The 25,862-nt window shown below is 29.6% G+C and overlaps 4 protein-coding genes across 4 annotated transcripts; 3 read left to right on the forward strand and 1 right to left on the reverse strand.

Moving 5' to 3' along the window:
* Window positions 1-2,609: 2,609 nt before the first annotated feature.
* LOC114175642 (putative clathrin assembly protein At4g40080) lies at window positions 2,610-3,957 on the forward strand. Its single transcript, XM_028060412.1, has one exon. It carries the CDS (start codon window positions 2,923-2,925, stop codon window positions 3,901-3,903), a length of 981 nt encoding a protein of 326 aa, XP_027916213.1. The 5' UTR covers window positions 2,610-2,922; the 3' UTR covers window positions 3,904-3,957.
* An 8,379-nt stretch (window positions 3,958-12,336) lies between these two features.
* Window positions 12,337-15,148, forward strand: LOC114177842. Its single transcript, XM_028063417.1, has 2 exons — window positions 12,337-12,765; window positions 13,492-15,148. Exons 1-2 carry the CDS (start codon window positions 12,685-12,687, stop codon window positions 14,584-14,586), a joined length of 1,176 nt encoding a protein of 391 aa, XP_027919218.1. The 5' UTR covers window positions 12,337-12,684; the 3' UTR covers window positions 14,587-15,148.
* A 4,524-nt stretch (window positions 15,149-19,672) lies between these two features.
* LOC114175605 lies at window positions 19,673-20,304 on the forward strand. Its single transcript, XM_028060368.1, has one exon. The coding sequence runs from the start codon at window positions 19,673-19,675 to the stop codon at window positions 20,027-20,029; it is 357 nt and encodes a 118-aa protein (XP_027916169.1). The 3' UTR covers window positions 20,030-20,304.
* Window positions 20,305-20,558: 254 nt separating this feature from the next.
* Window positions 20,559-25,059, reverse strand: LOC114175604. Its single transcript, XM_028060367.1, has 15 exons — window positions 24,763-25,059; window positions 24,560-24,628; window positions 24,326-24,437; window positions 24,107-24,208; window positions 23,243-23,347; window positions 22,870-22,953; window positions 22,673-22,788; window positions 22,492-22,593; window positions 22,110-22,232; window positions 21,972-22,025; window positions 21,802-21,868; window positions 21,400-21,453; window positions 21,232-21,306; window positions 21,094-21,132; window positions 20,559-20,832 (listed from the first exon to the last, which is right to left on the reverse strand). The coding sequence occupies exons 2-15, from the start codon at window positions 24,601-24,603 to the stop codon at window positions 20,716-20,718; spliced, it is 1,194 nt and encodes a 397-aa protein (XP_027916168.1). The 5' UTR covers window positions 24,604-24,628; window positions 24,763-25,059; the 3' UTR covers window positions 20,559-20,715.
* Window positions 25,060-25,862: the final 803 nt, after the last annotated feature.

Genomic DNA, 25,862 nt, shown 5'->3' on the forward strand with positions numbered 1-25,862 from the left:
TCATGTTATTTTTATGAAATTTGATCTGTATGCATATTTCAACATAGTTCTTTTTGTTTAAATTCAAAATTTTCCATGTAACCTTCTAAATGAGTTATACAAAAGTTTTCAAATAATTTTATATATATATATATATATATATATATATATATATATATATATATATATATATATATATATATGTGTGTGTGTGTGTGTAAAATAATACGGTAAATATTTTGTAAAAACTGAGAAAATTAGCACTCTTGAATTAAAGTCTAAACAAAAAATACACCCAAATATTTATTTCCAAATAAATTTATGTTAGAATCACAGTCAACTTTGACATTTCCAAACTCTAGTAATTATTTGTCATTACATAAAATGTTATTAAAATAAAAAATAATAATAAGAAAATAAACACTAAACTTATGATAAAAATTATACTTCATGAAACATAGGTAAAGTGTACCTATTATAAAAAAATATAAATAAATACATAAAGGTTACATTAAACCACTTATATTGTTATCTATGAATAAAAATCAAATTAGCTAACTTCTCACCATAATATTTTTCTCATCGAGTCATCATACTCTCCCTAATATGAATATTGAAAAATTTAAGCACCAAAAAATTCAGATAGAGTATTACTCATGCTTCTTAGATTTTTTTTCTATAGCCATATGCACCAACTCCTTAATTTAAAAAACAACATACGTAAAAGTAATTGAAAATTAAAATCTATGTTTTTCATTCTCTAAATCATCCAAATAATCATAGTAATGGCAGCTACTTTAATCACTTTAAGCAAATAACTATAAATAACTATAAAGAGACTTCATAAATTGAACAACAAAAATCAAAGAGGAAAATTGCAAATCCTGAAAAATCCCTTTCAACCATTTTGAGAATCACATAGTAATAGAATAGTGAAAGAACAACCGAGAGAAAGATTCAACATTGTTTTCACACAAAGAACACGTACAGCATAAAACCACACTTTTTTTTAACTTCCAAATCAATAGGTAAATTGTCATACAATAGCTTCCAAATAACCAAAATTTGAGTTGGTGGCACAACATGTAACCAAATCAAATTCCCCTAATTTACACATTTCATACGGGAAGATTAAAAGTTTTAGGCAACTTTTTGAGAAATGACACACCTATCATCTAAAATGCAATTATGCATATCTTTATCCTCATTAACCATAAAGAAAGAAAATTTACATAAATTGACAACAAAAGGAGGAAAAATGCACTGATCTAACAACAAAGTATAATATAATATCCGCACTCAACCCATTTATAAATGGATATTAAAATATCGACTATCCACTACCCTCTAGCAATAGATACCCGCTAATAATAGATACTCACAAATATCAACTATCTGTCAAATTTTATCTGCATATATCTCCAAATACGTCTAATCATGTACCATTAATATTATAATGGATGGATAGATGGATACAAAAATCAATACATTAATTTGTTTAAGTTTTGTGTTCTTATTTTTAAAACACCTTCTAAAAATTTCATATGAATTATAATTATATTAGTTTTAAATTAGTAAGTAAAATAAAAATTGTAGAATTTAATCGTATATTTTATTATTATTTTTAGTATAAAGTAAAGTCACCCAGATGAAGGAAAGAGTCAACAGTTAAATTAACCAAAAATAATATGTAACTTTAAAATACTAATTGTAACATTATATAGATTTTTTAATAATTTAACATTCAAACCAAGATGTATTAGTTTTAAGCTAGTAGCAATTAATTAATATGTAAAATTTCTCATCCTTGAAATTTTATTTATTTATTCATTATTTTACTCTTTTGTTAGTGATTGACTGAGTAGATGTGAAGTCTTATACCCTATTTTAGATCACCAATCAAATAAGCTTTTGGTGATATTGGAATCCAATTAATTCACTTATTTATTTTCATATACAAAGAACATGTTACTAAACTAATAATAGGCCATTTCTATAAGAAGAAAAAAAAAACATCTATAAGATAGATTTTCCCATACACACATTGGAATGCTCCAAGTACCTCCATTACTTATACAGAAAACACACATTTAGAACCATTATATATTTTTAAGTTATTTTATCATCAAATTGTCAAACAAAATCCCAGTAATTGATTCAATATGAAAACCAAAATCATTTCAGCTTAATAAATTCATTAAAAATTAAAATAAAATGGATTAAATGATAAGACAAAAAAATTTGAATAGAGTTAGTTTTTCTCTTTCAACCTAATCCAATTGAATGACGATATTTGAATTGGCATTGATTGTATATATATTTATCACATAGTAACATATGGACAATCAATCGGTATTTTTTTTTTCCCGTTGACAAGTCCACCATTATTAGATTAGTTTTTTAAGAAACTACCGGTCAACTGTTTCTTTTTCCTTCCTACATTATTTTATCTGCAATCCAATACAAATTTCAATTCCAAATCCTTAATCCTATAATTGTTTATCTCGTAAAATGTATACATATTAACTTAAACCTTTAATTAATATATTACTAACACGAAGTTTCAATTTTAAATACGCATAGAATTATCTAAGTTTGGTTTCTCTAAATTGATTTACGTTGAATCCATCACACGGTATTATTTTAAAACATTCTCAAAATACAACACGTAACTATGTATCTGCAACGTTCCAGAGTCATCAACCACTCGATGTGAACATGCCCAAACGTGAACTACGCATACAAGTTTTTAAAAAATATCTAACGCACCATTATGGCAGAGACAGCAACGTGATTCCATAATCATAAATCATATCATATTATATCCCACCAGGCCAAACCCAAACGCTCCCTTACCAATTTCTGGTACCCAGATTTTCAGACACCATGCGCTGGCAGTGACAGTGTTTTTGTTCGTGGAAGTGTTTTCGCGAGAAAAAAAACATGACAAAACTCACGCACCTAATTGGGATAATCAAGGACAAAGCGTCGCAGAGCAAGGCGGCGCTACTCTCCAAACGCACCACGCTCTCCTTGCTACGCGCCACCAGCCACGACTGTTCCGCGCCCCCAACGAGCAAGCACCTGGACATGCTCCTCTCGTCGGGGGACGGGCCACGCGCCACAGCCTCAGCCGCGGTGGAGGTTCTGATGGACCGGCTGCAGGGAACGAACAACGCCGCCGTGGCACTCAAGTGCCTGATCGCCGTCCACTACATCATCCGCCGCGGCAGCTTCATCCTCCAGGATCAGCTCTCGGTCTACCCCAACTCCGGCGGCAGAAACTACCTCAACCTCTCCCACTTCCGACACACCACCGACCCCACCACGTGGCAGCTCTCCTCCTGGGTGCGGTGGTTCGCACAGCACATCGAGCAGCTTCTCTGCGCCTCCCGCGTCCTGGGATTCTTCCTCGGAACCGCCGGCGACAAAGAGAACAGAGAAGACAGAGCGTCGGGTCTCTGCAACGGCGATTTGTTGAGCGAGTTTGACTCTCTGGTGGCTCTGGTCGAAGGGCTTTGCAAGAGGCCCGAGCCCAACGGGAACCTCTTGGTGGAGGAGATTGTGAAGCTGGCGCGTGGGGATTGGGGCGTGGTGCAGGCTGAGGTGCGCGTGAGGTTGAACGAGTTTAAGGAGAGGTTCGGGGGGTTTAAGTTTGGGGAAGCGGTTGAGTTAGTTTGCTGTTTGAAGAGGTTGGAACAGTGCGAAGAAAAGATGTTGGATACTATGGATGAGGCAAGAGACTTGAAATTGTGGGATATGGTAACCCTAGTGAAGGACATGGCTGAGATTGAACTCTACAGAGAAGAGAGTAAATTGCGGAGAGACACCCCAAAAGTAAGGGTCAGTGAGTCCGACCGGTTTTCGGGTCGGGTTCTCAGTAACCGTCACCTTCTCTTGTTTCCCTCCGGCAGATTGTTGTAACATTTTTTACGGTAATGTAGATAAATACCACAACAGAGAAACCCAATTTTTTTTTGTCCTTTTGTTTTTTTATTACCGTTGTCTTTTGTAATTATATCATGATTTTTAAACTATATTTATTACTTTTACATTTAAAAAAAAAAAAACTGTTGTTGCATCGCATCATCATCACTCGTGAATAAATAAGATGATAATGATTGAGTTATGTGTATATCTTATCTTTATTCATGAATAAATAAGCCACCCCAGCTAAAAAAAGGTAACAGCACTACATAGTGTGTTAAACCAATCAGATGGATGATGCAATAAATAGGTTATATAAAGTCCCACCCACTACACCAATAATGTAAGCCCACTGATGTTACTTTTTTTTATTCTACTGTATTACAATATTACTTTTTTTTCTCTAAAGTAAATATTTTATAAACTTTATATTATAATTAATGTTTGCTTTTGTTATTGCGAGAAAAATATATAGTCTTAGATTTTTGAATATGTGTATAATCATATAATAAAGATATCCTAACACTTTGATAAGTTAGGTTATAATAAAAAAAAAACATAAAAAATTCACAAACCAAAGCGTCACTATTTAGGCAGAAATTTGGTTTGATGACCGTATTACATCCATCTATGGGATGGATTTACTTGTTTTGAAAGTTAATATACACTTAGTTCAAAATTTGAGATCGGAATAAAGAAAAAAAAATTACATATCATATTACATTGACCGAAATAAATAGTTAATAAAGAAAACATATTTTGAAAAGATCAAAATAAACTTTACTGTATAGGATGAAAAAATTATGTTATAACAGTACAAATATGCAAATTTCGTATTATCATATTTCTTCTTCTATTTATATAGATTTTTTTCAGTTGTTATGTATGCACTTATTAAATACTTTATATAATTTAAACATTCTCTAATGGTGATTGTGTTGATGTTCTTTTATAGTAGAAAAAAGTATAATCATTGTAGGGATCATTATTAAGTTATGTTATTAGATGATTCAACTTATTACAAATAAATTGTATTATATGTTTTCTTTTTATAATAGTAATTTTAAAAGTCATATCCATCTCAATTTCTATTTAATCATCAATGTAAAAATTTATTATCGGTACATCAAATATATTGGTAGTTGTATTGTCCTGATCGTCCTACTCTACTTTCAACCTGATTCATAAAAATTTATGAGTCTAGAAGTTTGGGCCTAGTTGATATTTTATTAAGATATTTTTTATATAGGAGAGATATTTCAATGAGTCAGTATTATTTTTGTAATCACTTTACCTATAAATTACAGGTTAAATCTTCAGGAGAAACTATTTTCTGGCCTCAGTGTGTCTTTTATTTCACATTAAGTCAAAGAAAACTCTTAAAATTTTATCTTCGGAAAAGTATATTCAATTTTTTTGCCTGAACATATGTAAACTAATTTTATCTTATTTAATTATAAGGTAATTATTGTAAAAATTAACAAATTGATCATATATGTGTGATTCAGATTCTTTATGACATGAATTCTGAATTTGTTTTTCCTCTCTTGAAAAGTAAGCTCAAATAAATAAATATTAATGAACTTTTAATGATTAAAAAATCAACGGGTGGAACATTGAGAGACTTCATTGAAAAGGAATAATTATTCCATTGGTGGTATTACGTTGCTCAATGGATTTTTGACTTATCATAATACGTAGTTGAAATGGTAAGTTAGACTTTTGCTTCGTTTGTTTTTATTTATATCCCATGCATATTTGGTGACAGGTAATTTGGATTTGAATATTTAGAATTTCGGATGAATGTTAATTTCTTAAAATACTTTTTTATATTAAATTATATAATTAGGATAGTTACCAATAAAATTATTAGTTGACTGGTATAATGGACTCACGTAGCATCATGTAAAAAAAACGGTGGGCAAAAGATGGTTTGATTTGATTTATTTTATTAGGCCTAAATCAGAATTCAATTTAGAATATGATTAAACGTAAATCAATGTAAGCCTCATTTGTGAAGGTGCATTGATGTCATCCACATGAATTAAGTATACATAACATCTTTAATTTATTTTTTGGGTGTGTATAATAATACATAATATTAATGATCATGTGAATTTAGTCGCGAGAATTACCTTGCTACTTTTAAATCAATCATCTTTATATGTTAATTTTGATAATGTCTTATGCAAGCATTCCTATAAATATTAAATTAGGATGTTTATATGTCCTTATATTTATTAAATGTTAGGTATAAAATATATTTTGTTTTCGTACTAATTATTTTAAAATGGATTTATACCGTCGTGACTTTCTAGTATCCGACCTAATTCATGTAGATAGATAAGACGTTTTAAAGTGGACCTAAAATCTATAATCTATAAATTGAGCTTATGTTTATCTTGTTATTTATTTATTTTATTAAAATATTTTGGATAATAAATATATTTTGTTGTTCGATTATTATTTTTGTAACTAGTTTTACCTATAGATTAAAAATTAGCTTCCAAGGGGTCGAGAAAACTATTTTTCTCGCATCAATGCTTTTTATTTCACGAAGGTGATAGATTAGGAGAATTATTTAAAATTTTGTTTTCGATAAACTCAATTTTTTGTCGGAATAACATTCATATTAGAAGTATAAAAATGTAGTTAGTCCTAAATAAATTCAAATAATGCATTTTAACTTTATGAATTTATAATTTGTACTTATATATAAAGAAGTTTTTATTGTGTGTATATATTCTATAATTCTAATTTATCTTTTATAATATTGTTAACTAACTTTTTAATAATAATTGTTATATTCATTTTTTTTAAACTGTTATGAATTTATTTATTTTTTTCTGTTTCTTTATTATATTTGTATTTTTTACGTACTTCTTATTATAACTTAAAATTATTTTTACTTATAATTCAAAAAATATAGTGTGACACGTGGGTTTCTGCTGCTATTTTTACCTCTTTTACTTATATTTATCTTTTTAAAGTCACCTTTTAGTTTTGTGATTTACAATAACTACTCATAAGAAGTGGTTGTCATAAAAGATTGAGAGTATTTTTAACGTGTAGTTATAATAATTAATAAAAAGTAATTATTGTTATAACTATTTTTTATGTATTTTATTAAAAATTTATCATTTTTATGTTTTGATAACTATTTTCCTCAGTAATAATATTTATTACAAATAAAGTGTATTTGCTTCTTTTTTTTATAGTCATAACAAAAATATAGAAGTCTGTGTTTCTACTTGTGTTGATAATGGAAATTAGTTTTATGTGTCGTTTAATAATAAATTACGATAACTTTTTACTTCTATAATAACTAGTTTACTAGTTTAAATGATAATTTTGTTCTTAATTTCACAGGAGTCATACTCATTAAACTTTTGATTTTACTGTTCATAGTGCGACTAATAATGAATACTTGATTAAGTCTTAGGGAGTAAGATTAAACTTTATTGTATTTTGATGTATAAATTAGTGGAAGAATTTCCTATCATAATACTGAAATAAATTTTAATTATATTTCGCCCTTCTCTTTGGGTTTTCACCGATTTATAAGATAACTAGTTAAGTGTCGGAAATGTAACCACTACAATTTGTTTTTGGTGTTGCTGAGCTCAATATACGGACGTAGCCCACAAAAAAAAAAGGTTTGGGTTAATATGTTTGAACTCCGAAAGTACGAAAAACCCAAACTATTTTTTATATTTCAATAAAAAAAATCCGAAGAGTTTGGGTTATCAATCCTTGCCAAAATTACTTTACATTATTATTTGGGCTTTTACACCCTGCACCCCTGTAACTTATTAGTTCACCACCTAAAAATTTCATCCGTGCAGCCGATTTCTGAATTGCATATTACCTACATTTTTTGGAAAAGATTTACAGAATAAAATTTCTGAGATAAAAGGCAGGTATCTTGGTGGAATCGTAGGAAGTTTTATCAAATACGTGAATATAATTTTAGACTAATATATTTATAGGTCAAACTTGAGAGTATTTAATACATGATCAATATTGTTAATATGAGATAATATATATTTCTTTTATGGGCTGACATCACTTCTTAGAATAAATAACTTTTGATATTCACGATGTATCATAAAAAATGAAATGTATATCTATATGTTTGATAAAATGAGATTGAATCTTATGGTGGTAGATTCAATTTTAATTATTATTTAGATATATAAATTTTGTATTTTATAAATCCTCCTAATTAATAAAGTATTATTTATCTTTCAAAAGTGTTGTTTGTTTTTCTCATAAAGTATTTATATGTTGATTTATATTTTTTATCAACTATACATATCAACTATTGAAATAAGAAAATTTGAAAAAAAAAGTATATGTAATTCTCTTCAAGTTACATTAAAAAAAATGTTGTTTGGAATTTGAGTGAAAAGACGTTAAACATTAATTTACAAGAAGTAGTTAAAAAGTGTTTCACTTTGGTTTTTAAGAAGTTAGAGAAAAAAGATTTGCCATAGTTGGTGAACGAGTGTTAATTTGCAAGGGTTGAGTGGGTCAGTGTGGTTGTGATGCTTCTTTGTCTCTTCTCAATAACTTCTCAACACTTTCTGCATTTCACTCACCATACCATACCAACCAAATTCTTCTTGGTATGACTAATGAATGCTTCAATTACTCAAAAAACTATTGCCATGAATTATTAGCTAATAATAATGCTAACATAAATTCATATTAAAATTTTTATTTTATCTCCAAAGACATTTTTGTTGAAATTTATGCGTCAAACTTTATTTTTATTTAATTAATTTTAATCAATATTTTATTTGAAGAGTCTAACTTATCCTAATTTTTTCATGTGTGAAATTTCGTCTCACCACTCATGAGTGTACGGTTATAGATTGAACTTAATTTTTTTGCCACGTTTTTTTTTAAAGAAAAAAACAAAAATCCTCAGACTTAGAATAGAAATAAAACAAACAATCCCGTAGACGATGTAATTATAAAATTAAATATAAATATTCTTTTCGCATTTAATTTATGTTTCTTTACGTTAAAAGGAAAATATTTTTTTTAAATAAGAATTTATTTTAAACATTTTTTCATAAAATTATCTTTTCTGTTTATATATATAAATCAAGGAACTTTGATTGTTGGGGAAATAAAATACGAACACGAGTATATTATCATGTTTAAAATATGAGGATTTGTTAGTTACATCTTTTTCTTATAAGAAGAATCACTTTTCATTCGAACGTAAATGCTTTTTAAAAGACCACGTTCCATTTTGAATACTTTTCTTTATTAAATTAGTTTTTTTTTTAATATGTTTTATAAGGGTAGTGAACATAAATTAATTTGTAAAAAGTAATACCCTAGTTATAACTTTCAAGAAATTCTAATTAGATAAAACATACAATTGAGATAAAATGACCTTTTCCCCCCTCATTCTTATAACACCACACACTACTAAACTGTATAATATGAGTAGATTTGAAGATAAGAGTAATAGTAAAACACATTATGTTTAAAATACATATTCTCTTAAAATAAGATTTTTTTTATTGTAATAGAATAGAAATTAATTTCTGAAAAATCATACTACATTTAATGTTAAAATTTAAAAACACAATCATTTTTAAAAAAAGTCCAAAAATTTGTTTTAATTTTTGAAGATAACAGGATATGTTGAATATTTTGTCATAAAATTCGTTTTTAAATGGTATTTTATAATTATAAAGGAACATATCAATGTACCGCTAATTTGTTAGGATTACTTATATATATTTATCACAATATTATAAACAGTATGATATTTGATCAGAAAAATATTCTTTTGTAATTTAATTAATGTTTCTTTACGTTAAAAGGAAAATATATTTTTTTAAACGGTAAAAAATTATATTAATTTCTCATCCAATTTCATACAATTTATAAATAAATTAATAATTATATATACCTAGTCATAAAATATTATGTTGGTATATTTATATATATAGTATGAGATTTGCCATAAAATTATTGATATATTGACATAAATAGTATGAGATAGGTCAAAAAATTAGTAAGTTATCTAAAAGAAGTTATTTTATGCTTGCAAAGGAATGTAAATTAATTTTTTAGTATTATTTAATCAAAACGGGGAAACTTGATTGGGAAAAAAAAATAAGAATAAAATTATATTACTACGTTTAGAATATTAAGATTCATTAGTAGCGACTTTTTGGTTTATAACAATTCGCTTAATTTAAATGATTATTTTGAATTTTTAGTCATAAAATGAACTATTTCTTAGAAAAAGATATTTATGATTATAAAATTATTTTTATTTCTAAAATTAATCATTAAACTATTTAATATTATATTATCAAACATAATCACTTAAAAAGAAATCACAAGTTTCTTCCATTTTAAAATCAAGAGGTTAATTTTAATAATTTATAATAAAATTAGTTATTCGTAATGTAGCATAAAAAAAAATGTGACATTAGATCGACAAATAAACCTAGTAAGCCCTTAGCCTCTACAATAGGATTATTATCTCGTTTACAACATTTTAGTGTAGTAGGGTCAAGATACAAAATAATACAGCATGCAATGATTCCTTCTTCTTTATTTTATTTTATTTTCCTTCAGTCACATTCGTAATTATAATCTAAGGAATAATGATAATAGTAATAATAAGGATGATTATAAAATATTAGGGTTTTTCTTGAAAGGAAGACGTTGGTTAAAGCGTGACTTGGTTGGCGGTTCGAGGGCAGGCCCACATCACAACGAAGTGGGCCACGATACGCGACAAGCTCGTGGTGGGGGCCCACGGAACAACCAGTTTCCACCTCATTGCTAAACGTGGCCCACTCCTAACGTGTTTCTCTTCCTTATACTTGTCAATTTCCTCATTTCTCTCTCATTATTTAATTTTAAATAAACAATAATTAATTAGGTTAACTTATGCTCCTAGATGAAACCCTATATAATAATTAATTAATTTAAATGAAACGCTGTATAATAATTAATTAATTAGGTTAACTTATGCTCCTAAATAAAACACTTTATCATCGCAACGCAACTTCTCGTCGTGCCAGTCTTGGATTCGACTGTTCCAGCACACGCATAAGCCAAACACCTCCTTTGCCGCTTCCAATTACCACCTCCTCTTCAAAACGACGTCGTCGTCTCAGCTTCACCCAAACTAACGCGTAACACTCTTCGTTTTTGTCATCACACGTGTAACCAACACAAATGTGACACGCTGCTTTAACACTCTTCTAACTGTATTATCCATTTTCTTATTTGCAAATTTTATTTAAAATTACGCAAAGTCATTTATACGTTTCATTTCATGTTTAACGAGTTCTCATGTAGCTTTTAACATGGTTTAAGCTAAATTAATTTCAATAATAAAACTGTTTAATTTTTTTAATCAATTTTGTAAACCAAATACATGATAACATACAATTATTTTATAATTTTGTTATTGTTGATTTCTTTTAAAAGTTTTAAATCGTAAGTTATAGTTGATATTACAAGAAAAGTGGGAGCAAAATTAAAGTGAAAATTCGTGTATACCTAGATTTTAACATGTACGCTTAATTTTGTTTACAAATTAGAAAAATATCGAAAGTTTTTGAGATAATGTTAAAAGAAGTGAAAAATGTAAACTATTGACTAATTTTGTGTCCAAACCTAAAATACGAAAACTTTTAAGAATAATACAAAATCGAACAAAACAAAAAAGGAAGATGAACATTTGAAACAAAGTCATACAAAATTATTCTTATTATTACACACCTAGTTAAGTGTTGAACATTTAACTCATCAAACAAAATATCCAACAATTTGTCTTCTTTACATACTACACACACACACAAAAATGTCTACATTAAACAAAACAAATTGGATAATTTTGTTTGGAAACAATTATTTCTACTACTTGTTGTGTAACGAATATATTGGATTCAATATAATAAAGCAAAACCGGGCACACATACGCTGGCTGACACGTGTAGTGTAGCCTTTGGAAATTCTCAAAACACGAAGCGAATAAGTACCCGGTTGAAATAATATTTAAAATTGATATTACTGTATCGTAATAGAAAAATATCATTTAAAATATATTAGTTAGATAAGTTATGAATAGATTTATAGATAATGATAACCCGGTTATCATTATTCTAAAATAAAAGAAATATTTGAAATAAAGAGTTATCGATACGGATTTAATATAGAATATTTAAAAATATTTTTCTTTATATCATATCAAACTCGTAAGATGAATATATTAGATTAAAATTATTAATCTGAAAAGTTTTGATTAGAGAGCGGCGGAAGCAGTTGGGGTGAGCGAGTCAATAAACACAACAAAAGAACGCGTGGAGAAGAGTAGGGAGTGGGAGGGAGACTGAGTAAAAGCATAGTATGGGTGAAGACTTTATGTTATAAATAAATAAATAAAAATTGGGATGCATTGAGAATATAAAGAAGAAATTAAGAATAGCATAGAGAAAGGGGAATCTCAATCAATCAGGTAACGGAACTTTTTTATCAGTTCCGTTGCAGAGCGAGCTTAGCTGTGTGGAGACGACAACTACCACCCATTTCCAAAGTTACAGAGAGGACATTACCACCTTGTTTCTTCCGTCCTCAACTATCTTCCTTCCAATACGCTAATTATAAACCTCGGATTTTCCTTCCGCTGTCTTTTTATCTCTTCGCACGCGCTTCTTTGCTTATACGCTAAGATTTCAATCGCCGATCTGCTTTTCTTTTCATTCATTCCTTCCTTCGTTCGACGCCGAAATGTGGTGGATGATGGGTGAGGCTGGAGGGAATTACTCTTCTAAGAAGACCGATGATCTGTGCAGCAATGTTTGTGGTCAGGTATGTGTTATGGAAAATTATTTTTTTTATTAATTTTTTTTTCTTTAACAGTTTTTCTGACTAGTCGCCTATTGGGGAACTCAAATGCAATGGTTTTTCAATGTTGATGTGGATTGCTACTGTGTAATCTATATCGGTGGATTGACAGAAATTTTCTCCTAGATTTGCTCTTTTTCTGTTTTTTGTTTTTATTTTTTTCTTAAGAGGAATTTGGTGTGCGGGAGAGATTTTCGTGATCTGAACTTAGGTATCCGATAAAGCTGCGGTTTCGGATGTTTTAGCGGTTTTTTCTTTTTTTCTTTTTCTTTTCTAAGTTTAACAAACCTGCGAAACTATTTTTTGGGATTGTAAGTGAACGCAGAGGAAGACACCCTTTCTCTCTTCTTCTTTATTCTTCCTATTTTTGGAAGATTTTTCATCTGGGAGGGAAAGGGTTTGCGTTTCTGTTGTAGAATAATTGGGTTTGGCCGGATGCAAGGTTTCTCGCACGAACCGCTTGCATTTGGGATTTTCCGGGGCATGATTCGTATCGCTACATGATTCAGCTCTGGTTGTGATTGCAATCGGTGATCAAAGTTGTGTGATGCTTGAAATTTTGCACCAATAGAGAGCAGCATTGGGATTTTGATTTTTATACGATTGTATGATTCTGCATCACATGTTTATTGCATGATTTTTCATTGTCCAAGGTGTTTTTTCTTACATGCCTGTTCCTTAATTTTGCAGGAATCAAGTCAAGTTTCAAGCATGTCAAGGGTTCGTTGCATTCTGCGTGGTTTGGATGTTAAAACCTATATCTTCATGTTTGCGGTTGTCCCAATGTGCATCTTTGGATTCTACATACATGGGCAAAAGATCTCATACTTTCTGAGGCCCCTATGGGAAAAAGCACCAAAGCCTTTCAACATCATCCCTCATTACTATAACGAAAATGTGACCATGGAGAATCTCTGCAGACTTCATGGCTGGGGAGTCCGGGAATATCCTAGACGTGTTTATGATGCCGTGTTGTTTAGTAATGAGTTGGAAATACTAACCCTGCGATGGAGAGAACTCTACCCTTACATAACTGATTTTGTTCTCCTTGAGTCAAATTCTACCTTCACCGGATTGCCCAAGCCTCTGGTTTTCCAAAGCAATAGGGAGCAGTTCAAATTTATCGAGCCACGGTTAACTTATGGTACTATTGGTGGGAGATTTAAGAAGGGGGAAAACCCATTTGTTGAGGAGGCATATCAGCGTGTAGCATTGGATCAGCTCCTGAAGATAGCTGGTATTAGTGATGATGATTTGTTGATTATGTCTGATGTGGATGAGATACCAAGCGCTCACACTATTAATCTCCTGAGGTGGTGTGATGAAGTACCCTCAATCCTTCATCTGCAGCTGAAAAACTATCTCTATTCATTTGAATTTCGCGTGGATGATAAGAGTTGGAGGGCTTCAATTCACAGGTATCAGACTGGGAAGACAAGGTATGCACATTATCGCCAATCTGATGACATGCTGGCTGATGCTGGGTGGCATTGTAGCTTTTGCTTCCGTCGGATCAGTGATTTCGTTTTCAAGATGAAAGCCTATAGCCACTATGATAGAGTCAGATTCTCTCACTATTTAAATCCTGATAGAATTCAGAAGGTGATATGCAAAGGTGCAGATTTGTTTGATATGCTGCCGGAGGAGTACACTTTCAAGGATATCATTGGGAAAATGGGACCAATACCACATTCCTATTCTGCAGTTCATCTTCCTGCATTTCTTCTGGAAAATGCTGAGAAGTATAAATTTCTTTTGCCTGGAAATTGCGAAAGAGAAAGATGATTTTGGAAAGTCATTTCTGATACTGGCTTGTTCTGAGCTTGTAGCTTGTACAGCTCAAGTGACTCTCCCCTGAGTTTTTAACTGTGGTTGTGATGATTGTGTGTCAGTTTCACTCATACAGCTGTATCTTTGTCCAGTGAGATATATTCTTTGGGAATTCATTCATTTCAGATAAATTCTTTGATCTAGAGGGAATTCTGTACATAGTTTAGACCTGGACTTCATTGGAGAGGAGCAGCAGCATTTCTACCTATGAGCGACTGAAAGTTCTGTTTGAGAAGAGGCTTGTCTTCATGAACCGTGTTTATCATTAATGTGATTGATCCCAATACACGAGAGTAGTCTAAAATCCCCCACTTTTTCCTGTATGGGAAGTTTTGTTTTGCAGACCAATTATTTTCGTATTATTCTTTGTTTATGCTAAATATCTAATCCGATTGGTTGGTCTACTATATCATTATATCATCACAATGCTGACTCAGTTCTTTGCATTATATAAATATACTCTGGTGTATTATTCCCTTAATTTATCTTTCTTCATTATAATGGTATTCTCAGAGAACAGGTATCTGACTGATTTTATATTATGTATTTTTTTAGATCATTTGTGCACGTCTTTTCCTTCTGAAGTTTTCCTTTTGAACCATTTCACAGTAAGACATGCGTGTTCATAATCAACGACTTCTAAAGTTTTCTAATAGATTAATTTTAACCATTTCAGAACAAGTGTTATGTGTTTTGTTTACTATCATCAATAAAGTGCTCTTGTTGAAATTGAACATCAAAACGGGCTTTTGTTCTGCCTTTTCTATTGATTGACTTGAGTCTTCATAACAGGATTGGTAAGGGTGATAAGAGAGAATTTCATTGTTTTATATTTAATCTATAATTTAAGAGATAGCTGTTAAGTTCTCTTTGATATAATTTTCTATGATTCATATTATCAACAAATTATACGTGGGGGAGGTTTAGTCTGTGTTCATGAATGTATGTAGCCCAATGTAGTTTATTATCTTTTCTTTTTCTACTATCACAAATTTGTTTTGTATCATTTTGGGTATTTTTGGTTCAAGAGAAGTGAACATTATGAGAGTTTTTATTTTTTTTTATTTTTGAACATTACTTCTAATTTCTTTGATTAACAAATTAAAATGGAAGAAGAGATGAGGAAAATTTATAATATAAATATATTCTTAGAAATATTGATCACATTTTCATTATGATATAAGTTATATATCTTAACAGTATTTAATCATATAAAAAGGAAACATTTATTCCGTAATATATTTATACTACGGAGAGACTAACTTTAAGGTTAAGGAAATAATTAGAAAGTCAACTCATGTGAAAGTCAACTCACAATTTGACAGCGCATGTCACGTGTTGAAACTCCTTTCTTAATTATCTGTAGTGTTTTTAGTTTATAAATTATAGATACTATGACAAAATCTTTATTTTTGAATAATTAAATCTATAATAAATCTATTTTAGATATAAACATTATAATTTACATTTATAACGAATAATTTAAATCATGAAGTAAGGTTATTTCTATCTATTAACATTTAAAAAAAAACAAACTAAAATTGAGGTAAGGTATAAGGTTAAAAGATGTTAGATTAAGCAATTAAGAAAATCTTTCCCCATATAGATTATAATAGACACATAGAAGATTGTGTTTTAAACCTTCCTTCTTTAACAAGAGAATTTTTCTTTCACGATAACATTTTGAAGGATTTTTATTTATCTTTTGTATCTTTTAATATTTATAGTTTTGAATTGAGTTTCAACATCAATAGTGAAAATCAACATTGTATTATAACATAATTAATTTATGATAAATATATAATATAATTTGTATGTTAAAAGAATTAGTAGCTATTAGTTACATATTTTTATTATGATATGATTAATATATTTAGTAGTATTTATTTATTACAATTTTAATTAATATAAAATAAATATTCATTTTGACCAACATAAAGGCTAAGACACTTATTAAGTATATCCACATTTAAAGGGCATAAATGCTGAATTTTATTTAAGAAAAAACTAATTTAGAGAATAGGAAGAGTGAAAGATATATTAGGTATTTTAATTAAGAAAATCTTTCCCCATATCAATTGTAGATTATAATGGACACATTGAAGACTGTTTTAAACTTTCCTTCTTTAACAAGGGTAGTTTTGAGAGTTTTTCTTTCACGATAACATTTTGAAGAATTTTTCTTAAACTTTTGTATCTTTTAATATTTTTAGTTCTGAATTGAATTTCAATATCAATAATATAATTAATTTATGATAAATATAAAATATATTTTATATGTTAAAAAAATAGTAGTTATTAGTAATAGATTTTAATTATAATACGCTTAATATATTTAGAAGTATTTATTTATTATAAATTTTAATTAATATAAAAGAAATATTCATAATCTTTATTCTGACCAACATAAAGGCTAAGATACTAGTTAAGTATATGCAAATTTAAAGGGCAGAAACACTGAATTTTATTAAGAATGACTGATTTAGAGAATAGGAAGAGTGAAAGCTATATTGGGTATTAAAACAATGTTATTTTTTATATGTTTATGATTAGACCATGATAATAATATTATAGGTTTTTAAGTACTGGTTTATATAATGTTTTTAAAAATAAACAGTTATTTAAAGTTAAACATATTTACTTTTCTTATATTTGGTTCTATTTCATTTCATAAACTCCAATAGGAATTCCTGTTGTTTCAATACGATCTATTTCGTTTTGATGAATGGAGTGCATGGAAATAATAGAAGAGTAAATATTCTAAATTTGTTTCAAATGAAATATTTTTTTTGTTAAAAGAAAGGTTAAAATATTATTTTGGTCTTTTAATTCTTATAAAAAATTCAATTAGATACTTAGTTTTATTTAGTGTTGAACTTTATTTGAAAAGTATTTCTCAAACATACAAGTTCAATTTACTTATGCATAACAACCTAATATAAACTAAATGTCACATTTAAAATTGTATCTCTTATTATTTTCTAAGGCGGTTTATAAACCAAAGAAAACATGTTAAAATTAAGATAAAAAAAAGTATGAATAAAATGTAATTAGCATATGTTTCACGCCTTGTAATTGAATTACGGGTCCAACTTTAAAGTAGTGAAAAGGAATATTGGTATCTCATGTAATTTCCTCATTACAAATCAAATTTTATTAGTTGGTATCAGCTGTCATTATTTTGAACTTGCATAAAGATTTTTCAAATTAAAGTTAAATAAAAATATACCTAATATGATATTTAATTTAGAGAAAAAAATAATTAATCAAAGTTATATACAATTTTATAAATGATATGTAAAATAGTTGATATTATTAATAAAAACTTATAATTAGTTTAAATTAGAGTGTAATTTGGTTTTTAACATTAATTATCAAAACTTAGTTACACATTATTATTAGATTTTAAATTAGTGTCTGATTAATAATAGACTAATAATACTAATTAAGTAGTTAAATTTGTTAGTTAATATTAAAGACTAATTTATTGTATGTTTTTTAAATCAGTTATAATTTTTTTCTTAATCAACCATTTTAGATATTATAATTTATAGTTTACAAAATAATATATAATTTAGTCAAAATAGTGACTAGTATTTTTTTCTTAAATTAGTTGTTATTTAATGATTTTGTTGCGGTGCTATATTTTTTAATAATTTTATTTAGCAAAATTGAAAAGTTTAATCTAAAGAAAGCTGAATTATAAGCTAATACATAAAATAACACAAATAAATATATTTAATTATTTGAATCTGAAATAAAAAGAATAAAGAAATATCCAAAGGTATAAAAAACTGGTATGGTGTTAAAAAGTAATGTACTTTTTTAGAGGTCAGATTCTGAAGTATTTGCCATGCCACTGAAATTGAACAAGTTAGATGTTGTTTTGAAGAAATTGAAGAATCGAATTTTCTCCTACTTCTGCTATCTTCGAACAATTAAAGTTGATGGAACTCGAATATTCTTTGAGCCATCAAAATTACCGAATTGGATGCTGCATGCAAAATATCTCCCAATAATCTCATAGGAAATGACACTTTTGACAAAAAAAAAAAATTGATAAACTTTGACAAATAATTAATTTTGATAAAAAAATACTTAAAATTTATTATTTTATTTTTATAAATTTCATAAAAAAATAAAAGATTACTCAATTTAGTAATTTTATTAACTTTTATAGTTTGTCAAAAAATTATTTCTGTAATCTCATACATGCAGCCAGCTGATCTTAGATTTTAAGTCCATGGAGATAATATGCTGAGAGGATAAATATATAAAATTAAGTGGATAAAATATTTTTTTTCACATGTTTAGTAATAATTTTAACAAAATTAAAAAATGTATTTGTCCACCTTGTATACACGTAGATCGGTTACTACAACATGGAATTTGAAATTTTTATTGATTTTATGTGTTAATTTTTGTTGTATCTTCAAAATATATTTATAATTTTTGATTTTGATGTTTTAAAATATTAAAATATTGTATTTTTAATGTTCAGAAAAAAGTACAATATAAAAAAATGGTTAAATATGTTTTTTTTAACTTTAAATTTTGAAATTAGTTTATTTTAAAATTTTAGACTAATTTAATTTTTCATCTTTCGAAATACGTGTATTTTGTTTTTTTAATCCAATTTTGTTAGGTTTATTTAATGTTGTATACGTATTTCAGAATTGTGTTTGAGTTGTTTATACTATTTAATATATTTTTATTTTAATGTTAAGTCAAATATTATTATGAAACGCACTTACAATATTAAATAAACTTAACAAGATTTGATTAAGAAGATTAAATACACATATTTTAAAAAATAAAAGACTGAATTAATCTAAAATTTTAGAATAGACTGATTTCAAAATTTAATAAAAAATTAACGATCACAAAGATATTTAACTCTAAATAAAACCTCATTAGTGAAAATGGGCTCGGTACATGCAGCCATAAAAAGGGTTAGAGAAGAAGAACCGGATTCTGTCTCATCATCATCATCATCATCATGGACAATAAAAGAACTATATATATATATATATATATATATATGATGAAGCTGCACCACAACTTACCCATTTCTGCATATTTCCCTTTGAAAAAAAAAATGGCATACCATGACTACAACTGGAACCATTATGGGTGGCGCCGCCCCTCTGAGGAGTACCCTGTGTACGACCCTCCAGTGCAAGGGCATCATCACAAGGGTCACGTGGCATTCAGAAACATCTATGAAGACACTGTAGATGAAGCAGAAGCCAATAACTTTGAGCAAAGTCATGAAACTACCGGCTTTAACCATAATCACAGGGCTTACAAAAGCGTGGATCAAGAAGCTGATGCCTTTATTCAGTATGAGCACAATAGAATGGAAATGGCTAGGCTCATGTCAACAAGGGGTGTCTGAACTTCTGTTCTATATATATATTTATGCATATATTATATACATCTAGGAGCTTCATGTGAACTGATATATGGTTAATTTGATGACCCTTAAAATGGTTAAAAGATTTTGGGGTGAGACTTTTTATATCAAGTTTTACCAATAATCCATCCCTTAAATTTTTACCCTTTAAGATGGTATCAAATTCACTATCCATATCTGCAACTGAAGTACTCAGGGACCTTGTTCTTTCTTTCTGTCTTTACTTCTTAAATAAAGGTCTTTTAACTTTTCTTGGAGTTTTTTTGTTTTTTAACTGCAAAAACAGAGATTATTGAAAGGTTGCAGATTACAAGATATAACAGGAATTTGATTAGCTTAATTACATGAGATTAATTGCTAATCGACTTAATTTTCAGAAGAATAATTTGGATTTTATCTGTTACAGTTACATGTGTTTTGAGTAAGTTCCTGGAATGTTGGTTCTTCTGCATAATGTGTTTGAAACTTTCAGCTCAGCAATGTATACATGCACAGCGCATAGACTTTTGCATAATGGTGTAAAAAATATCTATTCTATTATTTCAATTGAATCCTTCACTTAACTTATCTTAATTTTGTACTGTTATGGAATAAATTTATCCAAAGATATATGCTTACAAATTAAACAATAAAATATGAAAATAATGATATCGAAAACAAAAGAGAAGCTAATTATGAACGAGCAAATTAGAAAAATCAATTCCCTTGGACTTGTAATATCCCCTTTCTGCGTTAGTCAATCTGCCCTGGAACATTCTCCACTCCATGCCACACCTCTCCTTCACCTGCCACCAATACCAAATGGAATCAACCACACATCTCAGAAACCCCATTAAAAACAAAACATAATACTATAAAACTGCTTCTTCATCAACTTCGGTCGGAATGAACAAGAACCAGAACCAGAACAAGTACACATTATATGCACAGAAATCTTAGTAACATGTTTTTTTAAGACATTGTTTGTGATTACTAGCAGAAATTTGTAGATTCTGATAGATTTTAATTAACAGAGTATGTTAGTCAGCGAAAAGTGCATAACATACTGCTCGCCATGCAGGTTTCCCATTAGTCTGTGCTTCTCCCTAACAATCACAAAGAAAAACAAATAAGTATTATTATACAGAGCTACATTTGAGTGAATAATCAACATATGATAGGAACAATCATGGAAAAATAATTACCTGATTTCCTAGTGAGGGAATACCTTGGTGAACAATCCACTGTGCATCAACAACTCCAATTTTCTCATGGGCAGGCTACACCATAGAAAGTAAGTATCAGTTTACTATTCCATATAGCATATATCAATTTCATGCAGAGTGAAGTAATCAGGTAATAAATAGACTCACCTCAACACATTTTCTAAAAGAAAAATCAAGACCCCATCCATGCACAAATTCATTCTGCAATCAGTTGTGTGTTACAATCATAACTTAATAGAAATCATCAACAGTTGAGTGATTCTAGTATGGACAGTTGGCTACAGAAATTTAGACACAACAAATCAATGTTATGTTGATGTTCTTTTTGGAGTCTCTCGACTCTTTTGGTACTGTCTTCTACTGAACAAAGAAAATATACTGATGTTGGTATATTGAAATTCTTTTTAATATATTTTAAAAGATTAAAAGTAGAGTTCATCAGTATATTTTGAAAGCACAGCTAAAAGACAGTATCAAAAAATCAGTAAAAAATCTAAATTCTTTTAAGTCCAAAGATGTCTGAAAAATGAAATAGAGTAACCATTGAACCTGAATCATATACCACACACAGCGCCATGCATTTCGTGAAAACACTGGAGCCATGATCTCAACAAACCTGCATGTTGACACTATTAATACAGCATGGTGGAAGCAGATAAAAATGGCACAAGAATTTGTAGACCACAAAAGAATCAATAATTATTTGAAGAGTTACTTACGCTGCACAAGGAGGTAGAAGAGGGTACTTGCACCTTCCTGCTTCCACTGCTTCTCTAGTAGAAATCAAAGAAATAAACAGTCAAGAATCTCACATTATTTGCCACAAAGCACAAAGAAGAGGTTCACATCACTCTTACTTGTGAACTTCACTGTTTTCTCTTTTCCTTGTCATATTCCAACACACCCCTTTTGTACTTTTACTAGGTTCCAATGCAGGCTGTGATATCTCCAAGCCATACTTCCTCACCAGTTTTAGGTATCTGCAATTGGAATCAAAGGGCAACAAAACTTCCTTAACAATGCCAAAATTCCAAGAAAATAAGCAATTGTTTCTTATCGACAAATCTTAATTGTCAGTATTTTGTTAATGGACAGAGTTTGAATCCTAAACCTCTCCCACCCTGTCTTCTAAATTTATCAAACCAACCTTATAACTTCCGAGTGTTATTGAGAGAGATGAACCTACGACCTCTCTCACCCTCTCTTCTAAGAAAATACGCAATTACATGTATTACTTACTCTTCTGCATTGAAATTCTCAACCCCTAGGTCTTCATCCCACATGAAAATATACTCATATGGTGCTACAATGTCCGGATGTAGAAACCTCTTGGCATACCACCTGAGAGGAGAAAGAAATAACAAGTTTGGTAAAAAGTTAAAAATGTCTATTTGAAAATTTAAGCAAAGAATTCTTTTACCATTTGGTTTGTTTGGGAACACTGACATGAATTGCCTGTTTTGACCACTCAAACTCATCCCATTCCGTTGTTCGGCCATCATAATGAAATAGAAGGATTGTGAAATCCTTTGAAAACTGTTCAAATGACATATCTAGTTCAAACACGCGTCCACAAGCCTATGCAGAGGGAGAAAGAAAGAAAAAAAGGGAGAAAACCTTTTTCACAGCTGCATCGATATTCTTTTTCTGCTCATACCCAACAGTGAAGGTCACAAGATACTTCGGTATAAAGGTTAAATCCTGCAAACAGAAGTTTCATCAAATTCTCTGTATAAACCAAAAGTATCAGAGACAGGCACCAACAGTGAACTGTGTTTAGCTGCATTTTATGTAAGAAAAAAACTTATATAGGTATCTTTTATGTTGTTCTAAGATCATGATTCAAGTTTCACTTTGATAATCTATACAATAAAATATTCCATTTTAAGCGTTAATGTGCATTACCAACATTAAACTCTAATTAGAGAACACACGAAATATATTACTCTGCATCTACATTGAGCACATAGATTGCTGTAGTATACTTGACCTCACTAGGAGTACCAGACAATCTTCGCAAAAATAAGTCCGATTCTGCTTTAACAATCCCAGGAGGTAATCTTTCTGCCCCTCTTGGATTTGTTGGAACCCAAATCTGCATGCAAACATGAATCATAATCATACAAACTTTAACATGTCATATTTTCAAATACAGTAGAAGTTCTTCAGCAATTATATTTCGTAATTGATTATTGATTAATAAAAAGCAATATGAATCGTGCTACATTTAGTTTTCCTTTTCCACTCTTGTCAGATAAAACCGTAAACCTCTAATATTATCTCAATAATCTTTTGATTTGATCACGAACCGATTTGATCACGAACACCACTTCTGTTGACAAGAAATTCTGATGATTCTCACACCGTTTACTCGGTCTAAATTTACACCCTATTCCTTCAACTTATAAATCGGTTTTGTAGGATTAAGTTAGGTTTAAAGTAAATCTTTTAACATGATATTAGAACATAGTTTAGAGTCTATTCTAACAAAATTTGTTGTTTGTTGGGTCAATTGTTCCGTTTGCTATCAGACCATCTCTTAATATCTAATTTCACGGTGTATGTACCTCAGTCGGAGGAGGTATATTGAAAGTCTTACATTGACTAGAGATTAGGCCAATTTTTAGAATATACATGTCAATGCAAATCTCACTTTATAAACCGATTTTATGAGATTGAATTAAATTTAAAGTACATTTCTTAACATAAACCTTAACTGCCACCATCCTTTGAAGCATGATGATGCTAAATTAGAAAGGTGCTAAACCAGTCTTGACTTAATCAATATCATTCCAACCATACAATTGAATAAAATCTGTTTTTCCCCCTAACTTTCTTGAATCACTTCACATACCTTTGTTGGGTCACTTTGAAACTGATCTTGGGATGAGGTGCTGCTATCTATATACTTTTCCTGTACACAAGAGAAATGAAGAAAGCCATATGGGAGATTCAACTGCAAATAGTTAAGCACCATCAGAGTTACTTCCATGATCAAGTTAACCAACATCAAACCAAACAAATAAACGCCCTCTCAAGCATACATCAAGAACAAGATATTCAATTTCTGCACCTTTGTTATGGACAGTGGTGGGAGTGATAATCCTATGATTAAGCCCAAAAATCCTCCAACAAAAAGTAACACAATCTGTCTCATACTTTCATTCGGCTTCTTAACAGCAAAACTGCAGACAACAAAATGCAAACAAATGTCAATTCTAGGTAGCAGCTGACTTCAATTATAGCATATCCAAAATTTCTTAAGAAAAAGCACAGCAACAAAGTTATGTATCTCCAAAGATTATACCTGCGAGTTGCTGTCACCATTTTCTGATCGTTTCCTCCATACATGAAACTAGGTCGGTTGTTAAAAACCCTGTTGAAAGTGTGAAAAGAAGACAACTAAGTGGTTCAACAAAGGCAACGAGGTTACCATTCAAAAGAACAACAAAAGGAGAAAACACACACATATATGGTAAGAGAGAAAAAAAATCATAGTTTGGAATATACCACTAGTGAGACTCGTAAATGAGATTAGTTATACTTCCACTGTGAAGGTGTTCGTTCCACTTCCACAACCCAAGTGGAAAAGTCATCGCAAGATTTTCTTATAGTTTTTTCCAACATATAAATAAAGTGAAAATTGAAGAAGTGTGAACCCTCTGGAAAGCACATCTTATAAGTGTGATCCAAGAAATAGCAAAAGGAACGAAATTAAAAAAAGGAAGCCATTGTTGAAACTGAGGAACCATAACCAAGTAACGCATGTGCTTTCCCCCCAAAAAACCTCTCCAAGTAACTTGTGTAGTTTCCTTGACAAATTAAGATGCATAATCACGTTATATCCAGCTTAGTGACTCAGGAATTAAAAAACTATGTGCCCTTTTTTTCTGATGCAAGAAACGTGCAACCTCACAATTTTTTCAACTCAGTTTTTATTGTTAAGTGAAGTTTACGAAACTCTTCCTTAGTAACACAACATTTGATTTGAGAGCTATAAAGAAACGACATTTGAGAATTGAATTTTTTTTGCAGTAATAGATAAGTTGTGGAATGATTCTTTTTTTGTTTTGAATATCTTTTTAGTGAATCGAAATGGATTAATAACTTTTTTATCGATAAAGTGAGAGCCAGTAGATGATTAAGTCTATTATATCTCAATTCTGGCTAATTTTTCTTAGGTTTCATTCTACTTTTGGCACTTTATTCATCAGGGTTTTATTAACTTTGGCTTATGTTTGGAGAGTGAACAGAACAAGAACATATGCAGTTTGTAGGTCTACGCTGTTTCTGATGATCGTGTAGTTTGTGACCTATATAATAGGAAAAAGGTTTTTTCGTGCCATTTAATTACCATTTGAAAATTTTTACAGGAGTAAAATAATTTTAACAAAAATTATTTTTTTTGTTTTTTCTTTTAAAAAGAAGAAATATTATAAGATTTTCCAGTTATTATGTTTATGCAAGCTTTCATATGTGAAAAAAGAAATAAATAAATCAAAATTCACAAGTTGATTAACAATTTTTTTTTCATCACAAGTATGATTTTTTCTTAGAAAGTAAGGATTTATTTCAAGTAGAATTTATGTTAAACTGGAAGAAGTTTTATT

Source organism: Vigna unguiculata, chromosome 3 (assembly GCF_004118075.2).
Source record: "Vigna unguiculata cultivar IT97K-499-35 chromosome 3, ASM411807v1, whole genome shotgun sequence".
Classification (NCBI taxonomy): domain Eukaryota; kingdom Viridiplantae; phylum Streptophyta; class Magnoliopsida; order Fabales; family Fabaceae; genus Vigna; species Vigna unguiculata.